Genomic DNA, 27,090 nt, shown 5'->3' with positions numbered 1-27,090 from the left:
GATGCCAATTGTGGAAAATTGCATCCTTCTAAGATAGTGCTAGCTCTGTTGCCAGCCATACTTGATCCAAGTGTTTAAAACCTGGGCTTTACTAGTTGATGATAATTAACAAATGCCTATTATGTATATCATATATATGTGGAAAACTGTGTGTGTGTCTGAAATTTGCTTTTTTCCCTGATTATAAAAGTATTCTTGTAGGAAACTTGTGAAACAGAGAAATAAATGAAAAAAAGCCCTAGTCTCCCATAATTCCACAGTCCAGAGATAACTCTTACTGAAATTTTGATATTTTTGTTCACATACTTTACATCCTTAGACTCTTGTTTATATAGCTTTATGAGTTAATTTAAAGTATTACATCATGGATATTTTCCTTGTCTTTGAAATGTCTTCAGAAATACTTCAGAAACTCTTTGCTGTATGATAGAAAAGTTTTCCTAAAGTTTTTTCATTGCCACAGAGCTAAGCTTAAATATTACAACATGAATTGTAGAATGTTAGCAGTGTATAAACTTACGGCGAAATATGATCGTGTTTACATTTTTGGCCCACTACTAGCTTTATGAAATCTTGCGATGTGTGTGTTCTGTTTTGTTTTGTAATGCATTCTTCACTTAATCTCAACCTGTTGTCTGATTTTGTGGAACTGCTGTGATTACTTTAACTCTTTCCTTTCTTGTAGGTCATATACTCTTAAAATCTAGTTAGACTGACAGACTAAGCAAATAGGAGATTTTTCTCATGTGTCCTTTTGAAGTTAAAAAAGAATGGATTTGAAAAGTGAAATGGATTAATGAAACCACATGAAAGCCCCCCCCCTTTTAAAATAAGTTTTATTGAGATATAATTCATGTACTATACAGTTCACCTATTTGAAGTATATAATTCAATGGTTTTAGTATATTCCAGAGTTGTGCAACCATCACCACAGTCAGCTTTAAAACATTTTCACCACCCTCAAACACAACCCTGTTCCCATTAGTCTGACACCTTTTTCCCTTCACACCTCCTTCCAGCACTGGGCAACCACTAATCTGCTTTCTGTCTCTATAGATTTTGCCTATTCCAGACATTTCATATAAAGGAAATCATGATGTGTGGTCTCTAATTGGCTTCTTTTAATGTTTTTAAAGTTCATTTTGTAGCATGTGTCAGTATTTCATTCTTTGTATGGCTGAATAATAATCTATCATATGAATACACTTTTTTATCCATTCATCACTTGACAGACATTTTATTTCCCCTTTTTGGCTATTGTGACTAATACTGGTGTGAACATTGATGTACAGGATTTTGTGTGAGCAAAAATGTTTTCAGTTTCCTTGGTTATATAGCTAGTCCTGGAATTGCTGGGTCATATGATAACTCTGTTTAACTTCTGAGGAACTGCTAGGCTTTAAAAAACCTCTTTTCTGGTTAAATTGTTTAATTATGACCCAGCAGTCTAAAGATCAGGCAGTTTGAACGAAGAACTAGTTGCTCCTAGCAGCCTCACCTTTCATGGGGAAAAGTGTATAGATCCAAGGCCAGGTCTATTAGAAAAGAGCAGGTTGGGAAGTAGGGGAGGTCATCTGAGGGATACTCTTCACTTTTCTCTTCTTTCTTGAAGAAAAAGCTAGAAGAGGCGTAAAAGTACATTTTTAAACTGATTCAGAGATTAGATTTGTTTGCTTTCCCATTAATTACCTCTAGCAGTAAGGGAAATTTTAACAATTGGAAGTAGTTCAAAAGTGTTTTTATTTTTTTATTTGAATGAGAAGCTGGAGCTTTCCTGGTAAATGTCTAAATTCAAGATTAGGATTTATTTAGATTTAGAGATCTGTTTACATTTGAATCTAGAGACGGGATTATATTAATATTTAGGATTAGTGAGGAAGATGGTAAATTATATCTAATAGTTTTTTTCTCTCATATCTTATTTTGCGTATTTATTGTTTAACAGTATCTATTACAATGGCATGTGGTCTCAAAGAACCCCAACAAAGATAAAATAATACAGGTATATAAGATGTCAAGATATTTAGAGGAGAGATTCTCAAGATGGCGGCATGAGTAGGGTGGCAGAAGTCTCCTCCCAAAACCATATGTATTTTGAAAATACAGCAAATACAAGTATACCTAAAAGACCGGAAGATACAGTATATCAGCCAGGCTACATCCACATCTGCAAGAACTCAACATCTCGTGGAAAAGAATCAGAGTGGGGAGGGAGTGGAAGCACAGGACTGCTAAATAACCAGCCCTAGCAATGTGCACTGGGAGCACAGACACACATTGCATACTGTATGAGATATTAGAGGAATGGAAAAGCATAATCCGAGACTCAGACTGCAAACAAGTCGCCACAGCTGGCTGCGCTGGGACAAAAGAAAAGCAGGCACTTTAAAAGTCTTAAAAGGGACAAGGGTTTAACAGGCGGACAAAATCATCCTGGCACACTCAGCCCAGTAGGTTGGGAACTTCTAAGGGACTTCAGGTACCCTACCCCCCTGGGTGGCAATGCAGCTCTGAAGCCCCTCACGGCAATAAGCAACCTGCTGTTCATTCCCACCCACCAGCGCTGCAAGCAAACCGGCTGACCCACCATTGCTGCACAACAGCCGGGGAGCAGCCACACCCACAGCAACCACACAGTCTTCTCCCAGCATGCAGCTAACTGGGCCAGACCCAGAGGCTGTCTCCCACACGCAGCTGCCCATCACAGACAGCGGAGACCGATGCAGAATCCGGAAGGCACAAAGGGGCTTTATTCTCGTGGTGAACACGCGCTGCTCACCTGCAACCCCTGCCATTGCCCTAGGCCATCTCGAAGGCTGCCCCACCCAAGGCACCTCGGGATTAACCCAGAGGCTGCACCCTGCACCTGGTTGCCCAGCACAGGCAGTGGAAACCAGCAGAGAGTCCGGAAGGCACGTAGGGGCTTTGTTCTTGCAGCAAACACGCTGCTTGCCTACAACCACGGCCAGTGCCCTAGCCATTCCCAGGGCCACCCTGCCCACAGCAGCTCAGGAGATTACCACAGAGGCTGCCGCCTCCACCCAGTTGACCGGCACAGGCAGAGGAAGCTGGCACAGAGTCCAGAAGGCACATAGGGGCTCGATTCTCACAACAAACACACGCTGCTTGCCTGCAACCACCGCCAGTGCCCTAGGCCATCCTGAGGGCTGCCCCTCCCATGGCAGCTTGGGGGATTAACCCAGAGGTTGCTCCCTGTGTGCGATTGACCAGCACAGGCAGCAGAGACAGGCAAGGCAACCAGCAAGCAGGAGGGGACATTGTTCTCCCAGCTGACACACATGCGTGCCACTCACCGGTCATCACTTGAATCACCATGAAAACGCAGAAGAACCTTGTGCAGTCCAAAATCCCTCAAACACCACAGAGAGGGCCAGGTGAAACCCAAATCACCAATTTTTCTGAAAAATAATTCAAAATAAAAGTTATAAGCATGCTGATGGATCTACAGAGAAATATGCAAGACTTAAGGGATGAATTCCAGAGGGAGATAACAGAAATGAAACAAACAATGGAGGAATTTAAGAGCAGACTGGATGAGGTGGAAGAGACTGTTAATGGAATAGAAATTAGAGAACAGGAATACAGAGAAGCTGAGGCAGAGAGAGATAAAAGGATCTCTAGGAATGAAAGAATATTAAGAGAACTGTGTGATCAATCCAAACGGAACAGTATCGCATTATAGGGATACCAGAAGAAGAGAGAGAAAGGGGATAGAAAGTGTCGTTGAAGAAATAATTGCTGAAAACTTCTCCAATCTGGGGAAAGAAATAGTCTCTCAGACCATGGAAGTTCACAGATCTACCAACACAAGGGACCCAAGGAGGACAACACCAAGACATATAATAATTAAAATGGCAAAGATCAAAGACAAGGACACAGTATTAAAAGGAGCCACAGAGAGAAAAAAGATCACCTATGAAGGAAAACCTATCAGGCTATCATCAGACTTCTCAACAGAAATCTTATAGGCCAGAAGAGAATGGCATGATATATTTAATGCAATGAAACAGAAGGGCCTTGAACCAAGAATACTGTATCCAGCAAGAATATTATTTAAATTTGAAGGAGGGATTAAACAATTCCTAGATAAGCAAAAGGTGAGGGAATTTACCTCCCACAAACCACCTCTAGAGGATATTTTAAAGGGACTGCTCTAAATAGAAGTGCTCCTAAGGCTAAATAGATGTCACCAGAGAAAATAAAACCACAGCAAAGAAAGTAGACCACCTAAATACTAACTAAATGCAAAATAAAATCAGCTATCTACAAAATCAGTCAAGGGAAACACAAAAGAGTACATAATAAAACACCTAACATATGAAGAGAGGAGGAGGAAGAAAAAGAAGGCAGAGAAATAAAGAATCATCAGACTCTGTTTATAATAGCATAATAAGTGAGTTAAGATGGTTAGAGAGTAACTAAGCTACCCTTGAACCTTTGGTAACCACAAATGCAAAGCCTGCAATGGCAATAAGTACATATCTATCGATAATCACCCTAAATGTAAATGGACTGAATGCACCAATCAAAAGACACAGGGTAATAGAATGGATAAAAAAGCAAGACCCATCTATATGCTACCTACAAGAGACTCATCTCAAATCCAAAGACATACACAGACTAAAAGTGAAGGGATGGAAAAAGATATTTCATGCAAACAATAGGGAGAAAAAAAGCATATGTTGCAGTACTTTTATCAGACAAAATAGACTTCAAAACAAAGAAAGTAACAAGACACAAAGAGGATATTACATAAAAATAAAGGGGTCAATCCAATAAGAGGATATAACCATTAAAAATATGTATGCACCCAACACAGGAGCACCTACATACGTGAAGCAACTACTAAAAGAATTAAAGAGGGAAATAGAATGCAATGCATTCATTTTAGGAGACATGAACACACCACTCACTCCAAAGGACAGATCCACCAGACAGAAAATAAGTAAGGACACAGAGGCACTGAACAACACACTAGAACAGATGGACCTAACAGACATCTACAGAACTCTACACCAAAAGCAGCAGGATACACATTCTTCTCAAGTGCACATGAAACATTTTCCAGAATAGACCACATACTAGGCCACAAATAGAGCCTCAGTAAATTCAAAAAGATTGAAATTGTACCAGCCAACTTCTCAGATCACAAAGGTAAAAAACTAGAAATAAATTGTACAAAGAAAACAAAAAGGCTCACAAACACATGGAGGCTTAACAACATGCTCCTAAATAATCAATGGATCAATGACCAAATTTAAACAGAGATCAAGCAATATATTGGAGACACATGAAAACAACAGCACAATACCCCAACTTCTGCGGGACATAGCAAAGGCAGTTCTAAGAGGAAAGTATATAGCAATCCAGGCCTATTTAAAGAAGGAAGAACAATCCCAAATGAATAGTCTAAATTCACAATTATTGAAACTGGAAAAAGAAGAACAAATGAGGCCCAAAGTCAGGAGGAGGGACATAATAAAGATCAGAGAAGAAATAAATAAAATTGAGAAGAATAAAACAATAGAAAAAAATCAATGGAATGAAGAGCTGGTTCTTTGAGAAAGTAAACAAAATAGATTAACCCCTAGCCAGACTTACTAAGACAAAAAGAGAATCTACACACATCAACAGAATCAGAAATGAGAAAGGAAAAATCATGATGGATCCTAGAGAAATACAAAGAATTATTAGAGAATACTATGAAAATCTATATGCTAACAAACTGGATAACCTAGAAGAAATGGACAACTTTCTAGAAAAATAAAACATTCCAAAACTGACCAAGGAAGAAACAGAAAATCTAAACAGACCAATTATGAGCAATGAAATTGAATTCGTAATCAAAAAAATACCCAAGAACCAAACCTCTGGACCAGATGGATTCACTGCTGAATTTTATCAGACATTTAGAGAAGACATAATACTCATTCTCCTTAAAGTCTTCCAAAAAATAGAAGAGGATGAAATACTTCCAAACTCATTCTATGAAGCCAGCATCACTACAATACCAAAACCAGGCAAAGACACCTAAAAAAAGAAAACTACAGACCAATATCCATGATGAACATAGATGCAAAAATACTCAACAAAATATTTGCATACTGAATTCAAAAATACATCAAGAGGATCATACACCATGATCAAGGGGGATTCATCTCAGGGATGCAAGGATAGAGCAACATTCGAAAATCCATCACATTATCCACCACATCAACAAAAAGAAAGACAAAAACCACATGATCATCTCCATAGATGCTGAAAAAGCATCCGACAAAATTCAACATACATTCATGATAAAAACTCTCAACAAAATGGGTATAGAGGGCTAGAACCTCAACACAAAAAGGCTATATATGACAAACCCACAGCCAACATCATACTTAACAGCGAGATGCTGAAAGCTTTTCCCCTAAGATCCAGAACAAGACAAGGATGCAGACTCTCCCCACTTTTATTCAACATAGTACTGGAGGTCCTAGCCACAGCAATCAGACAACACAAAGAAATAAAAGGCATCCAGATTGGTAAGGAAGAAGTCAAACTGTCACTGTTTGCAGATGACATGATATTGTACATAAAAAAACCTAACAAATCCACTCTGAAACTATTAGAACTAATATCTGAATTCAGCAAAGTTGCAGGATACAAAATTAATACACAGAAATCTGTTGCATTCCTATACACTAATGATGAACTAGCAGAAAGAGAAGTCAGGAAAAAATTCCATTCACAATTGCATCAAAAAGAATAAAATGCCTAGGAATAAACCTAACCAAGGAAGTGAAAGACTATACCCTGAAAACTACAAGATACTCAAGAGAAATTAAAGAGGACACTACTAAATGGAAATTCATCCCATACTCTTGGGTAGAAAGAATTAATATTGTCAAAATGGCCATCCTGCCTAAGGCAATCTACAGATTCAGTGCAATCCCTATCAAAATACCAACAGCATTCTTCAACGAACTGTAACAAATAGTTCTAAAATTCATATAGAACAACAAAAGACCCTGAGTAGCCAAAGCAATTCTGAGAAGGAAGAATAAAACGGGGGATCTCACTTCCCAACTTCAAGCTCTTACTACAAAGCTACAGTAATCAAGACAGTTTGGTACTGGCCCAAGAACAGACCCATAGACCAGTGGAACAGAATAGAGAGTCCAGATATTAACCCAAGCATATATGGTCAATTAATATATGATAAAGGAGCCATGGATATACAATGGGGAAATGACAGCCTCTTCAACAACTGGTGTTGGCAAAACTGGACAGCTACATGTAAGAGAATGAAACTGGATTATTGTCTAACCCCATACAGAAAAATAAACTCAAAATGGTTCAAAGACCTGAATGTAAGCCATGAAACCATAAAACTCTTAGGAAAAAAATAGGCAAAAATCTCTTGGACATAAACATGAGCAACTTTTTCATGAACAGATCTCTCTGGGCAAGGGAAACAAAAGCAAAAATGAACAAGTGGGACTATATCAAACTAAAAAGCTTCTGTACAGCAAAGGACACCATCAGTAGAACAAAAAGGCACCCAACAGTATGGGAGAATATATTCATAAATGACATATCCGATAAAGGTTTGACATCCAAACTATATAAAGAGGAGCTCACGCACCTCAAAAAACAAAAAGCAAATAATCAATTAAAATGGGCAGAGGATCTGAACAGAACTCCAAGGAAGAAATTCAGATGGCCAACAGGCACATGAAAAGATAGTCCACATCGCTAATCATCAGGGAAATGCAAATTAAAACCACATTGAGATATCACCTCCCACCAGTTAGGTAAAAACAACAACAAATGTTGGTAAGGGTGTGGAGAAAGGGGAACCCTCCTACACTGCTGTTGGGAATGTAAATTAGTTCAACTATTGTGGAAAGCAATATGGAGGTTCCTCAAAAAATTCAAAATAGAAATACCATTTGACCCAGGAATTCCACTCCTAGGAATTTACCCTAAGAATGCAGCAGCCCAGTTTGGAAAAGACATATGCACCCCTATGTTTATTGCAGTACTATTTACAATAGCCAAGAAATGGAAGTCACCTAAGTGTCCATCAGTAGATGAGTAGATGAATGGATAAAGAAGATGTGGTACATAAACACAATGGAATATTATTCAGCCATAAGAGGAAAACAAATCATACTGTTTGCAACAACATGGATGAAACTAGAGGGTATTATGCTCAGTGAAATAAGCCAGGCGGAGAAAGACAAGTATCAAGTGATTTCACTCATCTGTGGAGTATAAGAACAAAGAAGAACTGAAGGAACAAAACAGCAGCAGACTCAACAGAACCCAAGAATGAACTAACAGTTACCAAAGGGAAAGGGACTGGGTACAGATGGATGGGAAGAGAGGGATAAGAGGGGAAAGGGGCATTACAATTAGCACGGGAAAGGCAGTGTAACACAGAAGACAAGTAGTGATTCTATAGCATCTTACCTAGCTGATGGATAGTGACTGTAATGGAGTATGTAGTAGGGACTTGATAATGGAGGGAGTCTAGTAACCATAATATGGCTCATGTAATTGTACATTAATGATACCAAAATTTTAAGAAAAGAAATTTAGAAATAAAAACTAAAATCTCATTAGCTGTTTCTGAAACAAAGATTGTCCTGGAAGTCTTGGAATATAGGGATGCAAGAAGAGAAATGGTTAGTAAATATCAGTAGGCTTAGCAATGTCCTCGTGGTAGAGGATAGGGATTCCTAGTTGAATCTTCTAGGATTTAATTTTGAGTGGATACAAATTTATGCCCTCAGGCAGTGATCAGTGCTGCTCTTGAAGCTGTGCATATCCATTTCATGGCTTATTCTAACTGGAAAAATAAGAGGATCAGTGATGGGAAGAAGAAAGAGATCAAGATGTAACTCTTCTTGTATACCCTCCACCTTCCCTCAAAATTGAATTGCATTACCTTCCAAGTCTTGGCTATTAGTAGTTGTTTTTTACACTTCATTTTCTGAAATACACTGTACAACAGGGACTTTCCATCTGTTATATAAAATGAAAATGCTTTAATGGAAATTAAGTCTTTAGCCCACAATTAGAGGTAAAAGACTAAAGATGCAGAAACTAATTCTGAAGTTAAGTGTAAGTAATCATCAGGCAGTCTTTTCCTAGTTTAATGAAGGAATTCAGTCCCTGGTCTAGGTGGGTACTTGTCAGAAGGTAGGAAAGTAGTAAAAGGACAGTGGAAGTTGTCCTTCATTCTGCCTGTGCACTGTTCACATGTGTAGCAAAGTGATTTATGAGGGTGTACGACAGACCTTTCTGAAAATCACTGGCCTCTGTGCTCTCCCTTCTCAAATTTACCTGCTACTGTGCAAGAACAGATAGAGGGATTTACATTATATGCATTATCTAGTGGAATTATTGCCTTTGGTTCTTAATATGTGCCAACACTGTGTAATTTGGAAATTTTAACTCAGTTTATTTCACTGTAAAGGATTTTATCCTTAAAATGTTCTTAATATCCCAGAGTGCCCATCTAGTCAGTGAGGGTTGACCAAAACATTTTCTTGTTTTGAGTACCTAATACCATTTTAACTTTTCAATAATCCCATCTCATATTTTCAAGATTTAGAGAAATCAAAGTTTACTTTTCATGAAAAAAGAATTTCAAGGACAACAATTACGTAGTTTTCTCTAATGTTACATAAATGCAGTTGTAGTAGCTCTTTATTTTAAATAGTAAGTTGAGAAGGAAACCTCATAGGTAATTGTAGGCTTAATATAAGTTATTTGAGTATTTACCAAATAATTGAACCAAAGTAGTGAGAGAAAATGACTGGTCTGAGTGAAAATGAAAGATCTAAATTAAATGACAGAAAGAAATATATTTTGTGACTGTCAGACCTTAAATGCAGTAGTTAATGTGAATCCTTAATGATAATCAGATGTTCACTCAGTTTTCAAGTGTTCACTCAAGATACGTCAGTAAGTATTGATGTATTGGGAGGCCATGCTTATTTTACTGGTTAAGGATACAGGTTCTGCATGTACATTAATTTCAGCTCTGCTCCAGTTTGTTCTAGGGGATGGGGATGATAGTTTGTTTTTCATAATGTGTTTGTAAAGATTAAACAGGTAAAATACTTCCACCAACTCTTGGCACCTAATAAAAGCTCAGACAATGTTAGCTCTTGTTATTGCTTAAGGTAAAGCTAAGCTAAGAAATGGGTAAAAGAAAAGCTTTTTATGCTACTGAGTCCTGGGCCCTACCCATAGTAATTTTTGAGGCTGTTCTTGGGAGTATCTAACAGTTACTGTTTCCTCCACATTGTTCTAATTGCATACAATCACTCTTGTCATACATGTGTGTAAAACATTTCTTTACTATTCCCATTATCTAGGATTTATAATCCGATTTGATATACCAGTGTTGGTGTTGAAGGAGGGAGACATTTTTGTTTCTAAAATGTTGAAAGGCAATTTAAGTAAGGAAATCTGTTGTATGCTTTCTTTTGGCTAGGGACTAGAGGCAATGGACCTTAAACTTTTTTTGAGTCTTGGGACCACTTTAAGAGCTTTTATGTGAGTTATTTATCATTACTGTGTTAGAAATTAAAACGGAGAATTTTAAAATACCTGTTTTTAATTTACTTAAAATAATAACCCATTACATTTTAGCATAATGTTTTCAAAAGAAAAATAGTGATAACAGCAAATCTCTTTAATGTCGAGTTTTGTAGAAGACAGAAGTCTCTTTTGCTTTGCTTCATTGCTTTGCTTCAATCTGTTTGATACGTTTGTTTTGTTAAAGTATATGAAGAAAAAACATAGACATGTAGTTGGAAAAGGAAGGAGTATTTCAATAGCCTTTTTAGATCATTATGGGTATTTTTAATATATATTACCAAAACCCAACAACTGTTAATTTCTTTAAGGTTAATTATAATGTGGGATCTAAAAAATAAATGAATTTTTTGTTTTCTTACATTAAAACCCATTTGTCTGTCTTGCACTTTAAATGAGTCTTACACATGACTTTGTAACATGCATTGGTCATTGGGAAAAATACCGTAAAAGCTGAGTTATGCAGATGTTCAATTGTTGACACATTTTATACGGTGTTTTTTTAAAATCACATTTGTTAATATTAGAACAAGATAGAAGGAGAGTCCTTAAGTATGGAGAAGCTGTCAAATTCATGATGCTGAATGTAAGATTTCCAAAATTTTTCATTTTCATTTGAAGGCTTGAATTTTATCATTAGAAACAAATGCTGTCAGTTGTTTTCTTTGAAATGACAGACTCGCTTTGTTCATTTTCAAGAGTATCTCTTAAATATATGAGTGTTAATAACCATTGTTTGCCATTTGTGTGTTCCAATAATAAAGATGTTCTGTGAAAAAACTGGTTAGATTAGCTTGGAACTAAAAGAGTTACATGAGTGCTTTACAAGATGTATAGTGGTCAAGATTTAATAAAAGTCATTGTTTTTACTGCTTAATCAAGGATGTTCTTCAGTGAAACTGGACTTTGTGTGGCTCACTGTAAATGCATGGCAGTGAACACCAGTGTCTACTAGTACAGTTTGACTCTACTGACTTGGTTTGTGCTAAGGTGCCAGCAGTTTTACCTACCATTGCTTTTGCACCATGCACATGTTAACACAGTGAAAAGGCGATCATATTTTGAGAACTGTAGGGCTAGGGCACTCTTTCCTTAGGCTGCACCAGTATCTGTTACTTTCCTTTACTCTTTTCTCATTATTTGTTTACCAGTCTATCTGGAATGATTTTTAACTTAATAACAATTCACAAGACCCCCTTTGAGCCATGGGCCTTCTCAGAAAACGTAAGTATTCATGTACCTACACAGTATTAACAGACAGTTTGGGGTATTATACAGAGCTCCTGAAGGTCTTCTGTAGACCCTGAAACCACATTAAATATTCCTCAGGCAAACCTAAGATAAATTGAAATTATGGCAGTTGCCAAATCCTTTCACTTGAAACCAGAATTCCTTATTTTAATCAACTGTAAAAATTTTCCTTTTTTCCTTTTTATGTGCTATTAATGGAGAAATTGCCATTTCATCATACAGAAAATATTTAGGAAATTTAGGAAGTCTGTATTTAAGTTAACTTTGCTATTGGTTAGTATATAACCTTAAGTGAATCTTTCTTGGAGGTGGGGGCAGGGTAGAGTAAGTTAGAATTAAAATATTACAGGTTAATGAAGATTACGATTTCACAGGGCACATGTTATAGTGAAATTAGCTTTTTCTTGGCATCCTTTCCTTTTTAGAAAAAGCTGTTATTAGTAAGAACTTGTTCAAGAAAATAACATGTCTATTGAAAGATAAAATTTAATATACACACAACTCACATACAGACATATATCACACACCATTTATAATTTAAAAGACAAACCTGCATTGAAAGAATTTTTATATAAACAGGAAATTTGAAATACACTGATTGAGTATAATTTTTTGTAGTCAGAAGAGGGGAATTCTTTGGGGGCATATAACATTTTGCGTAATTGAGGTTCAGAGTTAGTGTTCTATATCGATTAGAAGTGTTTATTAATACTGAACTGTAATGATGTCTTACTATTTCATCTTGGAAGATATCTTTTAACAAATATAGGTACTGCCAAATACTGATACCAGTCCATAAGCATATGATTTTAGTTAAGTGATTTTAGTCATTATTTGGAAGGTATTTATAGTTCTACTAGTCTCTCAGTATTTGGCTGGTACATGTAATTACATTGCAGATTATTCAGTTCCAGTAGAGGGATAGGTAGAAGCTCCTTAACTGCACAAATGGGTTTTGATATATTTTGCATTAGTGCTTTATCTAAAGAATGCTGTTGGAACCGTGGTTTGGGCTTAGAAAATTTATCTGATGAAAATCTCACTTATTTTGACAGCACTGAAAGCAACTTGACATTTACTTATGATTCAAGCAGCATTAGTCATCAGAATTATTTACCCCAGTATATGTTTTATATATAAGGGGTTTTTTTTTTTTTGCCTTATAATTTTAGGTTGAATCGTTAAGAAACATCAGGTTTGCAGCAAAGTCTAATTTATAAAACTACCAAGTGTTTGATAATAACGATTGAGAGTAATCCTACCAATTCAGAAAAATTTCAGTACTGGCCCTGAGCTCAAAAAAATAAACTATCACCACTAAGTCATTGAACTACTGCTTGGTAGGGCAGATCAAGATACTCAGCTTTTATTTCCAAGAAATACTCATGAAACTCAAAATGGTTAAGTTCATGAGAGCTAATGAAACTCTTTATTGATACCACTGGTCCAGTCATACATGAAAGAATCTTTTTCTGCTGAGTAATTGCACCATAGACATTAAACACCTTAAATTTTCCCAAGCTTTGTAAAATTGTCCAACTGAGTCTTTTTCTGCGTCATGTATATCTTTCCCACATTTTTTTTTCCTCAGCCTCTGAAAATAATATTGCCTAAAGTTGTTCCACACAGACTATTCATAGAAGGTAACTCTTTAGTCACTTCAAATTCAGTATTGGCTCCTCAAATAAGCAACATCTAAGTATTGGTAGTGTCTGAACTCATGAGCCAAGGAAAACTACTCAGTCTTGTTATGTTCTTAAACTGATCATTGATATTGCTCCCAATGTCCTCAACTCTTCAAGAACTGTTCTTACAGAAAGGCTGCTAATCTTAAAAAGGTTTGTTGTCTTGGGATATATTAATCAAACATGATTCAATTAACTCACCATTAGAAAATGGCTTTTCTCACTTGCTAACACATGAGCCAGTTGGAAACTTAGTTTGGTTGCAGCCTCTTTTATTTTTGTGAAAAATCCTGCTATGATGGGATTTCACTTAAAATTTTAGATTTTTTTCTGTCACTTTCCTGTGAGTTGAGAATTCTGTGAAGAATGCTTAGTCTGGTGATGTGAACATGTATTTTAACTGGTAATGTGAACATACATTGTATTTTGTAATGTCGTAAGTACAATGCCTAGGCAGCTAATTTGAGAACAAAATAATCTACACGCCATTGTGCCTTAAATAATCACATTCACTTTTCTTGCTTTGACAACATGAGTATGCACTGGTAATAAGTGTAAAATAAAATGTTGCAGTACAGCAGTACGCATGACACTCAAGACACTGTTGAGTTACAATTGCATCTCTGTAATTTGTAGTATCCTGAGAAGCAGTGCAAAGTGATCAGAGTGCCCCATGTGGTCTCTGTCGCAGCTACCCTACTGTGCCTGCATGGAAAAAGCACCCATAGATGATACATAAATGAGTAAGAGTGGTTATGTTCCAGTAAAACTATGGATACTGAAATTTGAATTTCATATAATTCTTACATGTCACAAAGTACTATTCTTCCCCCACACAACCACTTAAAAAAATGTAAAAATTAAAACAGGCATTGGACCAATTCTGACCCTTGGGCCTTAGTGGTTTCCCCTTTTCTGGTGTTGACATAATTGTGCAGATGTACAGAAAGATTACCTTATCAGGAGTCAGGAGACCTTGGTGCTCCCTCCAAAGCTGTGTGACTGATTCAGTCAGGTGAAGTATGGGGTTAGGGCCCGTAGAGTCTAGGCCTTGCAAGTATTCCTCAGAATTCTTTGTGTGATCATCTGAAGTTCTAGTATGTACCCAATAATAAAAATCACTTGTGTATCTCTCTGTTTTTACTTTAACACCCAATATGGGAAATTTCTTAGGGTTTTGATCTTTGAGAGAGGGGAAGAACAGTGAGCTTACCAGTCACTCTGCATAGGTAGCACTTTGGGGCCTGAAGTAATTGAGACTTAAGTCCAAAAGTGGAGAGAACCTCCATAGACTCTTAACTTTAGAATCTGTAATCAGGTGCCCTCAGTATCACTGATTGACTTCAGAATGTAAACATGTACAAGAGGAGATTCCAGCAAACCCCCTAGTGCCAAAGAAGCAAAAGTTGAAGTTCAAACTTGGCCAAGTTAGAGGGACCATATTACATATGAGTTTTCCATTGAGACCTCATCATGGCCACTGACTAAGACTGAGGGCAAAACTGAAATAGACCAGTCCTTAGAAGATGTAGGTGAGTCCTTGATTCTCTGCTGCTAAAAGGAAACAACCCTGTATGGAAAAAACAAAGATGTCATCTTGAACTTCTACAGTTTTTCATCCATAATCCCACATTCCAGTGAAATACTACAGATTATGCTAAAAGGATTAACTGACCAAAAATCAAAAGGGAAAAGAAGGAACAAATCCACAGGCAATCAGGTATTAGAGTTATCACACACAGACTTCAAAATAATTGATTTAATATGCTCAAGATAGGAAAAGATGGAAAATTATAGCAGAGACCTAGAAACTGTACAACTAAAAATTGGCATTAACTAAAAAGAATTTGGCAGTTGGGTTTACTAGCAAATAGAAACAGCAGAACAAAGGAGTAGTAAACAAGCAAAAGAGAGTTGAGTAGAAATTATGTAGTGCTGAGAGAAAAAATGGAGGAGAAATAAAGCATAAAACAGTGGAAAGGTTTAACATGTATAATGGAGTTCTGGGAGAGGAGAGAGAGGGGGAGAGAAGAAGTACTGACCAAGAATTTTCCAGAACTGAGACACCAAACCAAAAGAAGCTCTGAATTCCAAGCAGGAAAAATACAAATAAAAGCACCCTGAGACCCATCAGAGACTTAATTGCTAAAAATCAAAGAAAGAGAAAATCTTAAAAAGCTGCGAGAGGAAAGAAGTCATTGCCTTCATAAGAGTAATAATTATGATTAGTATATCACCTGAAACTACAGAAGCTAGAAAACAATAGAATGAGACCTCTTAAAAGTGCTGAAAGAAAAAAAAAAAAAGAATTCTAATGTAGAATTCTAAGTGCAGTGAGTGTATGCTTCAAAATTATAGGCAAAATAAAGAGAACTAAAGCTGAGAAAATGTATTGATAATAGACCAGAACTAGAAAATACTAAAGGAATTCCATGTTGAAAGAAAATGATCTCAGATAAAAGTACAGAACTGCAGAAAGAAATTAACAATAAGAATAAAGTCTGTAAACATAAATTAGTACTGTTTAATAATTATGGCTTGTGGGGTTTAAAATATGTAAAAGCATTGACAACTGTAGAGCAGAAAGCTGGAGAGTGGTCAGTCAGAAGTATGTTTATCTCTAAAGTAACTCCCAAAATAAAAAGAATATATAACTGAAAATATAATAGAGGAGAAAATGAAATAATAAAAGGTAGTTGATTATTCCAGTAAGTGCAAGGAAAGAGAAATAATGGAATAAACAGATGAGACAAATCAGGATGGCAGACTTAACTATATTTTGTCAGTAATTACAGTGAATTTTTAGAAAGGGCAAACACTCAAAGCTCAGACCTAACTGTATACTGCTTACAAGGAATATATTTTCAGTTTAAGTACAGAAAAGTAAGTAAAAGAATGAGATAATATATCATGTAAACATTAGACAAAAGAAACCTGAGTTGACTATATATTTATGTGAGAAAAAGTAGCCTGTGAGGTAAGAAGCATCACTAAAAGTAAAAGACATTGCATAATGTTAAAAGAATAAATTCAGCAGGAGTAATAATTATCTTAAATCTTTGAGGTATTTAATAAATATAGGTCCAAAGTACAAAAAGGAGTTGACAGAACCAAAAGGTTAAAATAGAAATCAGAACCAGAGAGGATAAATACCTTTATCAGTTACTAATAAAACAAAAAATTAGGAAGGATCTAGAAGATTTAAATAATACAGTCAAGTTGACCTAATTGAGACACACAGAACACTTTACTCAACTACAGGATATGTTTGCTTTTCAAATATGTATGGAACATTTACTAAAATACACCATATGCTGTACCATACAGCACATCTCAGTAAAATTGAAAGAAATGAGATCTCAGATATGTTCTCTGACTTCAATGATGATAAACTAGAAATCAATACCGAGTAAGTGAAAAACCCTCCAATATTTAGAAATTAAGCACTGTACTTTTATATATCTTGCTGGCTAAAGAAGAAACAGCAATGAAAATTATAAAGTAGTTTGTCCTGAACAGTAATGAAAATATGTGTCAAAACTTGTGCACTGCAGCTAAAGGCAGTGCTTAGAAGGATATGTATAACTGTAAATGTATAATTTGGGGGTGGGAAAGGCTGATCATTTAAGCCTATATTTCAACACAATAGAAGAGTAAGCAAATTACAACCAAAAAGAGATAGGAAAGACACAATAAAAATAAAAAGCAGACGTGTGGTATTTTTTTTAAATGAAATCATTTTCAAGACTGGTAAAAGTATTAAACCCCTAGAAAGACTGATAAGGTAGAAAATAGAAAACAAATTGCCAATATCGAGGGAAGATACAGTTGATACCTCTGTTAAGGGAGATGAAATATGGAACAAGTAAGTGCAGTAATATAATCCTGAATTGAATTCTGTACTAGAGTAGAAGAAAGTGCTGTAAAGGACGTGATTGAGATAGTTAATAAAATTATACATTCTTTAGGTTAAAAATTTGTATCGATGTTAAATATCTGAATCTGACAGCTTGTACTATGGCTATATAAGAGAATATTCTTAGGGAATATATAGTAATAAGAGTTAAAGAAGCATGATGTATGCAATCTATTCTCAAATGGTTCAGAGAAAAGTTTTTATTATGTATGTATTTTTAATGATAGTAAGATATTATAAACAATGCTAATTTTATAATTTAGGTGAAAACCTCATCTTGGCAAAACTGACACAAAAAATGGAAAATCTGAATAGTCTTATGTGTTAAAGAACATGAATTTGTACTTGAAACACTTCTCAAGAAGAAAATTCCAGGCCCAGATGATTTCACTGGTTACTTAAACATTTAAAGAAAAAATGTACACTGATTTTACACACTCTCTTACAGAAATTAGAAAAAGAGGTAACACTTACCAATTTAAAGCCAGCACAACCCTGATATGATATGAAAGTCATGACAAGTAACAAGGAAAGGAAATTACTGGCCAGTATCTCATGAATATAGCCACAGAATATTAGCATACTGAATCATGCAGCATTTAAGAAAGATCATGTCATAATATGATGGGGTTTATTCTAGGAATCCAGGGCTGGCTTATCAATCAGTGTAAGTTGAATTAACAGAATAAGGGGAGGAGTATATGATTATCTCAGTGGTTGAGATACAGTATTTGATAAATTTTAACATCCTTCGTAATAATTTCTAGCAAACTGAGTGTGTACAAAACCACAGCTATTATACTTAACAGTGAAATACCGAGTACTTCTTCCCGTGAGTTTGGGACAAGATAAGGGAAGACCATTAGTACCACTTATGTTCAACACTGTCCTGGAGGTCCTAGGCAATTAAACAAGGAATTAAAAAATAGTGGATACAAAGATTGAAAAAGAAGTTAAAACTGCTGTCAAATTAGAACTAAATTTTGATAACTTAAGAAGTGCTTAATTATTGGACTCATTTGAAGAACCAAAAGTATTTTGCCTGTTTTGTCCACTGGAATTATCTCTAAAATTACTTTCAGATGTGTCACATGACAGCAACCAAAGATCTTTAAACCTTCAAGGAAAATTTTTTTTTTTTCCTTAAACTGAAACAGGTTTTTGATGTACTGATGGTAGAATTGTATTTTGTAACCATCACTTCTCACATTTAAAACTTTTAATGGTAAGATTAAGAACTGTTCCTGTTAGAGGGAATTGAATTGAAGTTAGTATTCTAGATATTTCAAAGTTAGATGTCTGTTTTGGTCTTGGAAAAATCCAAATGTCCATGAGAAGTAGGTAATTGATGTTTAAAAGCTACTGCTAATGTAGAAGCTATGCTAAGTTCTCGTAATGGATGGTCTTACTAATTGTCAAATTTGCTAAAGCACATTTCAGCATTGTTCCTGTCTCTTCTTTGTTACTTATATATTACGATATTAATGGAATGTATACATGGATTGACTTTTTGCATGTCGGGGGCTTTATTTTTTAAAGCCTCTCAACCTGACAAAGGAATTGAAATAATTTTACCCAGAAATGTGTGGAGTTAATTATAAATGGGAAATAGTAGAAGTATATAGAAATATATATCGTGTTTTCTTTTTTTTTAAATGCCTTTTTCAGTTAAGATTAAATGGAATATAGTAGTATATTTTAAGAGTAAAGAGAAAGAGCCAGTAGAGAAAGTAATGCTGAGAGGAAGTGATTACAAGTTCAATTCAGTAGGGCAGATAGGGAACTCCCCATGTACCATTCCTTCCCTCTATCTGAGGAGTTACTAGGAACCATATTAGTTCATGGATTTTATGACTTACTCATGTAAAATATGTTTTCCTCTACCTAAATAACTTAGAGTTTTTAATATAATGCTGTATTGTGAACATGATAATACATAATAATGTAATAAATATCTGGCACCTTTTTTACTTGTTTTGCTGTGATCAGAAAATTGAGGTTGTGGTTGCTAAAATTGTTGGGACTGCTCATAGTATTCCAAGGGAGTGTGTGAAGCTCCATCACCTACTGACAGCTACTTTTTATTTAATCTCCCTTTCTTCATAGCCTGGTTCTTAGTGATGCTATTATGGCTTTCTTCTAAATGCAAGACTTTGCTGAGAGAGTAGGCTGGACACTCAAAGGTGCTGTCCCTGAAATCTTTTAGATATCTGGGGCTTCAAGGTCTCCAGTTGGCCACTGGAGAGCAAAGAAGAGGACTGCATTTCTGTGGCTGTAGCCTTGAGGAGTGTGGTCAGGAACCAGCAGCAGTGGAGATAGAAGCCAAAGAGCATAGAATAACCTTACTGTTAGCCATAGGAGAGAACAGTGTGATGTTTGCTGCCTGTGTGACTTTTCTGATCTTCATAATACAGACATGACTTTTTTTTTAAGAATTACTATTTTTTGTATAAATTCTAGAAAACTGACCATTTTACTCATTGTTTATCAGTACGAGGATGCCGTCCAGGAAAGATTGTGCAGATGACTGAAGCAGAAGTTCGAGGCCTATGCATCAAGTCTCGGGAGATCTTTCTCAGCCAGCCTATTCTTTTGGAATTGGAAGCACCACTGAAAATTTGTGGTATGTAAATGTGGGTAAAGTTGGAAATAATCCCTTTTGAATCCTAGTTATCCTCTCCTATCTACATTGAAGATAATTGAGAGAAAATATTTGAAATTTCTGTATAAAAGAAGATAGATTTTATCACATAAAATTTTATAAAAGTGGAAACTTTCATTAAATGACAAATTACTGACAATAAAATACTTATATGCAACAGTTAAAAGTATTGCTATTCACACTATAAAGAGTTCTTAGAAATAAATAAGAAAATGACAATGCAATAGAAAAATAGCAACTACAATGAAAAGGTAGGTGTTAGAAATTCAAATGACCAATAAACATAAGATCCTCATGTAACTAGTAATCAGTGAAATGCAATTTAAAAACAATCTTAAACTAATCAGATTGGGGGAGAATGTCAAAAACTGGCATCCAGTATTGTCAAGGATGTACAGAAATGGACATTCCAGTACACTGGTTAGAAAAAACATGTGTAGAATTTTGGAGGTCAATATGACAATATCCATGGACTTCCTATTTTATTGTGATCATTTTAATTTATTTTGGAGGTTATATACTTTGCAGTTTGTATTTATTCTTTTAAGTGTTATAGTAGCTTCTAGCCAAAAGCAAAAACTTAAGACTTCAAATTTTGAGTGATTGCATTGTTATAGCCAAAAAAATCATTGCAGAAAAGATATTTTTCTATAGTTCACATAACAACAGGAAGTGATATAAGTAACGTATTATACTGGCTTTTGGTTTCATAGCATAGTTTTTCTTTATAGTGGCTATTAATGTTTATAACTTTTATGGACTTAACCATTAAGAATTATTTGCTATGTGCAAAAGTTTTCATTCTCTTGCGTGTTTCTTAGTGATCAACATTCACACCATGTAACCTCCAGGTGCCTTTGTGTGTTCTCTTAATACTTTCTCATTCTTCATGTGATTTATTGAGTCATGTGCTTGGTGCTACTTTTTACAGTGCCTAGCAAATAAAAGATGTTAGCTCAGTAAATGTTGAATAAATTAATTAACTTGGAGTATCACCTTTAAGTAAGAGGTAGTCGTCATTGGGAATTTTGTAGGAAATGATCAATCCTTCTATGAACCTAAGTGAAGCAAATGTATTTACTGACAAGTCATCTTAAAATGATTCAAAATCTTAGCAAGGTACTCTTTAAAATGTTTTAATACAGAAATAATTTGAAGATAATAGCAGTAATTTATACTAAATATTTCTAAGTTCCTGCTGTTTGTCTCATTCTCTGGTATATCAAAGTGACCTTTTAAATTACCAGGTAGTAAGAATTACTTTTTTAGTTATCTATTGTCACATAACAAATTATCCTCAAACTTTGTGGCTTAAAACAACATGAATTTCTCATCTCACAGTTTCTGTGGGTCAGGAATTCCGACCCAGCTTAGCTGAGTCCTCTGGTTCTGGCTGCAATCAGGGTGTTCTCTGGGGCTACAGTCATCTCAAAGCTCAACTGTAAAAGGATTTTATAGTTCCTTATGGTCTGATGGGCTGAGGGCCTCCATTCCTAATGAGCTGTTGGCCATAGGCTTCCTTCAGTTCTTTGCTTTATGTGCTCCATAGGGCTGCCTTCATCATTGAGCATGAGAGAAAAAGCAAGATGGAAGTCACTGTCTTCTGTAACCTAGTCTCAGGAGAGACATCACATCTCACTTTTGCTGTAGAAGCAAGTCACTAGCTAGAGCCCACATTCAAGGGGGGAGGATTCCACAAGGGTGTAAACACTGGGCATAATTTCATAGAAGCTCTTTACCATAGTAACCAAATTTTCTAAAACTGGCTTTTTCTATTTTTAGGAGATATTCATGGACAGTATACAGATTTACTGCGATTATTTGAATATGGAGGTTTCCCACCAGAAGCCAACTATCTTTTCTTAGGAGATTATGTAGACAGAGGAAAACAGTCTTTGGAAACCATTTGTTTGCTACTGGCTTATAAAATCAAGTATCCAGAGAACTTCTTTCTCTTAAGAGGAAACCATGAGTGTGCTAGCATCAATCGCATTTATGGATTCTATGATGAATGTAAGTAATAAATAAAACTTATTAATGGAAAAATTCCCTAATAATTTTCCATTTCAAGAGAGTTCCTTTGATTCAGTTTTTCTTAAAGTATGATCTATCAAGCATAGGCCCAAGAAGAGAGCCTCTCATGGAAGAGGAACCTGAAACTGGGAAACATGTACTAATTAAATTGGTTCCTTGGCATTTCTTTGGTCATGCTTTTTCAGGTTGACTGCAACTTATTCAGCTGAAAGGCCCTCTTTTAATTAATTAGTTTATGTAGTAAAATATCCAAGTGCAATAGAGGTCACTATGGACAGTAGCCTCTGGTTTTCTTGTGTCCGTTAAGGTTTTAGTTCAGCATTCTTATGATGTGACAGAGACTCTCATTGGCCTTGTGTTACAAGAAATACTGGGAAGTTCTATGAAATTATTTTAAAGTTTATTACAAAAATTCTAATCTATGCCTATAAACCTAGTGAGAGAAGGATACTAAATAGGGTGTCCGTATTTTACTGTACTCTTTTTCATCAGTAAGGAATCATGAGTTTGCTGTTGTGTAGTAGTTTTTCCAAGTGCTGCTCTACTACTAAATTATTAACTACATTTGAAATTGGTCTTTTGCTTTTGTTAGAGTATAGGAGTGAACACAGGTTTGGTTAATGTACAGTTTACAATTTTGCGATGATTTTCAAGTTGGTTTTACTGTTTTTTAGTTCTAAATTCCCCATTAAAATCAATTTTTTATTTTTTCCATCCTTAGGTACGATAGAGTCCTATTCAAACTCCAGTTTCCTTGATTCATATAATCACTTACTTGGCAAATGTTTGAGGAGGTTTTAAATGCCAGGCATTAAGAATGCAGTGATACACAAGACAGATGATCTCTTTTTTCATGGGCCTTACATTCTAATAGGAATGATTCTATATTTGATGTGTATTGCATTTTTCTTTTCTGAGGTGCAGTGTATGGTTTCAGTTATTTAAATCAGACCAGTTGACAGGAAGTGGATTGTAGTACGTTAGACTAACCACTTTTCTAAAGCTACATCAGAAATAGAGGTATATTCTTCAAGGGTAAAATATGGGCCCGAATATCCATAAGGATAGAAATGACATCAAATGAAGTAATGTATGAGAGCATCTCTAAACACTAGTTTGAGTTATTTACACATAAAAACATAGGAAATTAGTGCTTGTGTCTTCATCCCTCCCCTGGGTTAGTTGTTGGCGACTCACTGCCAAATTCAGAAAAATCAAATAACTCTAAAACGGTGAATATACACTTGAGATTGTCTTTGTTATAGCTCTTTAAGCTAGACTGCAGGAAAATTACAGTGTTTGTGTCTCTGTTTATACTGCTATAGTGCCAAATTGTAATTCACTCAAAACTGAATACCAGTTAAGCACTTGCAAATTCTCCTTTCTTGGCAGTAAGTTTATGCTCTGTTACTCAATGCATTAGAGTTAATATGGACAGTCTCCAGGCACCCCTTTTACTTCTGCTTACTTATTTGGCTAGGTATTTAACTAGTGTAGATTTTGAATGGAAAAAATTAACTAATAGTCTATTAGACTACTTCAAAATGTTACAGTGATCTTAAAAGACAAAATGTTTAATCTGTTTGTTTCAAACACCACTATCTTTGAAATAATTGTAACTGAAGGTGCTGGATGTTTGTTATATTTATTATCTTTTTAAAAGTATACAAGTAACATATTTATTACAGAAAAAAATGAAGTGTTAAACGTAAAGAAGAAAATTGAAATCATTTATAGTCCTGAGACTGTGAGAAAACTAATGACAGTTTTAGATTTTTTTTATTTTATTGCTTTTTTTTTTTTAATAGGTAAACGAAGGTTTAATATTAAATTGTGGAAGACCTTCACTGATTGTTTTAACTGTCTGCCTATAGCTGCCATTGTGGATGAGAAGATCTTCTGTTGTCATGGAGGTAGGCGAGTAAATTTGCCTATGGGATTTTCTTATTGTTCATTATGTAGAAAAAACCTATAATTACAGTGCTGTGGGAAAACAAATCAGTGCTTGTGTGAAAACTCAAGTGATTAAAACTTTTAAATATGGCTAGTATCTCTTTTACTTACAATAAATTTGTGTTTATACATAATGAAAATGAAAATCTGGTACTTGTCTTTAAAGAATTTAATATATGAGGATAACCAGAGTTTTGTTTGAAAAAATGTCTTCCCTTTGCCTCAGTTGTGATAGAAAGATTACCCTGTCAGTAAAAATGAGAGAACCTTGATTATTTTCCTGCCTGTATTAAATACCTTTTGTCAGAATTCAGATATAATTGAATTTAATATTCTCCCACATGCCAAGGATTTAGATAATATGTCTGCTTTAGTCCTAAACATAATTTTTTTGGTAGAATGGTCAGTCTGTTCTGTGCCTTGTTAAATAGCTTGAATATATGAAAGTTCATTTGAAAAACTAACATGTATCTAGCACTTGGCTGTATGCCACAGAAATAATAGATAATGTATGATATGGCTATCTTGAGGGTAAAATGTTTATTTTCAAAACGTATTGAGTAATAAAAGGGATTTAATTATGTTGAAGGACTTGTAGCAACAGTAATTATTAAGAGAAGTTAGGAAAGGAAGAATTGTGTGAATATTTATGGCTTTTAGAAGATAAATAGACTGAAGAAGTCAAAGGGACTTGAGAGAGTCTTGTTTGTTGTCTTGTTAAGTAATATGTAAGGACTGGCACAACTAGAATGTCAAGTACATGTTGGAGAATAATGGGTTCAGATTACAGAGATTTGAATACTGAGCAAAGGTGTTTGAGTGGTTTAATAACCATATTGGTTTTTTGTACAGGGAAATAATTTAATGAAAATACTGTAATAAAATCAGTTTTTCAACAGTATGTGAAAAGAATTAAAGTGTAAAAACTCTAAAATAGGTGTACTTGTCTAGGCCTGAGGTACTAAATGTTTTATTATCTGATAGAACATAATTAATTGAAATATATTTTACAATAGATACTAAACATTTAAGAAATTGTAGATCTTGGAGAGTAGTATAGCTAAAATTAGAAATGGAGCAGAATGAAATATGAATATTGGTTTCATATATTTCTTGTTTAACTTCTGACCAATAGTTACGCTTTTTGAAGACAATGAGCCTGCTGGAGTGGGATATAGGACAGTTTCATGGGACAGAGTGAGACACTAACTTGGAAGTAAACGTATTTAGGGTTAGGTGGTAAGAAGTGGCAAAAGTGGTAGGAAGGATTGGAATTGAGTATGTTCCTATGAAGGGCAGGGAATGGTTGGAAAGAAACAAGAGTGGTGGGATTTCTTTCCTTGAAAAATCTTTTGAAATAAAAGGGAACTTCCTTTCCCTGGTAAGGAAGAGTGGAGAAAAACATAATGTTCTATTGTGTCAAATGGGATTCTGTTTTAAAAGCAATGTATTGAAGCTAATATTAAAAGGAACACTCTAAGTGTCTTTAATTTCACATCTTAAATCTACTTTAAATGCTTTTTATTTGAGTGAAAATTTTTTATATGTTAGTACTGTGCCTCATCTTTTTACTTATAGGATTGTCACCAGATCTGCAGTCTATGGAGCAGATTCGGAGAATTATGAGACCCACTGATGTCCCTGACACAGGTTAAGTATATACACAGGTTTAATTAATTGTTTTACATAAAATATTGGCATATTCCACTGTATTAGTGGAATCGTAGGATTGGTTTATGTAGTAAATAAAAGAGCTTCTTAATACTCAATAAGCTAACTACACATTACCAGCAGTAATATAAAATGTTACACTTTCCACTAATTATTCCCCAACATGCAAAACTTTTAAACTTTATAACCATAATTGTTTTTGTCAAACTTCGTTGTAACAAAACATCTTGCTGTTGATTCCACTTACCTTCCTATCTTTGTAAATTCCCTCGTTCTCATCAATACTGAATACATCCTTCAAAGACCTGTTAAAATTAGTCAAAAGTGTTTTAATTAAAATAATCTTTCTTAGCTGAGGATGCAGTTACCTTTTTAAAAATTACCTAGTAGTTATTTTCTGTGTATATTCTGGTAATATTCCAGAAATATACTAGAGATGTGAATTCTATAAAAATTGTATGAAATTTTGTATGAAAAAATGAAGACAATTCAGACATTCAGAATAACTTTCAGGCAAGTGAAGCAAATCAAAACAAAAGCAAATAAAGTTCTAGCTGAGGATAAATTACTCTGTTGGTTAACAAATGAGCTGAATGTAATTTTATAAATCAATGCTAGGCACAGTTGTCACTTACCCAACTTTTCTACTGGCTTTTAAATGGTAATTATTTGTATTTGGGTACCAGTGTATGTACTAAGTGTTATACAGCCATATCTTAGAGTTAGTATGAATTCCATTCCAGACCACCGCATTAAAGCGAACATCACAAAGTGAGTCTCAGATGAGTTTTTGGTTTTACAGTGGATATATAAAAGTTATGTAGTTATTAAGTGCACAGTGGCAGTGTGTCTTAAAACAATGTGCATGCCTTAATATAAAAATATTTTATTGCTAAAAAATGGTGACCATCACCTGAGTTTCAGCAAGTAACTTTTTTGGTGCTGTAGGGTTTTGCCCTGATATTGATGGTTGCTAACTCATCAGGGTAATGGTTGCTGAAAGTTGGGGTGACTGGCAATTTCTTAAAATGAGACAATGACATTTTCTCCATCAGTGGACTCTGCCCTTCAGGAACAATTTCTCTATAGTCTGTGATGCTGTTTGGTAGTATTTTACCTACAGTAGAATTTCTTTCAAAATTGGAGTCAGTCCTTTGAAACCCTGCTGCTGCTTTATCAACTAAATTTATGTAATCCTTTGTTGTCATTTCAGCAGTCTTCACAGCATCTTCACCAGTAGATTGCATTTCCAGAAACCACATTCTTTGCTCATCCATAAGAAACCACACCTCATCTGT

General features: G+C 35.1%; 1 protein-coding gene across 3 annotated transcripts in view; it reads left to right on the top strand.

Moving 5' to 3' along the window:
• Positions 1-27,090, top strand: part of PPP1CB (protein phosphatase 1 catalytic subunit beta) — a 48,136-nt gene that overhangs the window by 8,640 nt on the left and 12,406 nt on the right. For all 3 annotated transcript variants that reach the window (XM_036903587.2, XM_036903588.2, XM_057497313.1), the window contains 4 exons: positions 19,964-20,095; positions 21,917-22,147; positions 23,977-24,081; positions 25,700-25,771. In XM_036903587.2, the coding sequence (XP_036759482.1) occupies positions 19,964-20,095; positions 21,917-22,147; positions 23,977-24,081; positions 25,700-25,771 (540 nt within the window). The remainder of the gene's footprint in view (positions 1-19,963; positions 20,096-21,916; positions 22,148-23,976; positions 24,082-25,699; positions 25,772-27,090) is intronic.

Source organism: Manis pentadactyla, chromosome 2 (assembly GCF_030020395.1).
Source record: "Manis pentadactyla isolate mManPen7 chromosome 2, mManPen7.hap1, whole genome shotgun sequence".
Classification (NCBI taxonomy): Eukaryota; Metazoa; Chordata; class Mammalia; order Pholidota; family Manidae; genus Manis; species Manis pentadactyla.
This window is presented reverse-complemented; position numbering and strand designations above follow the sequence as displayed.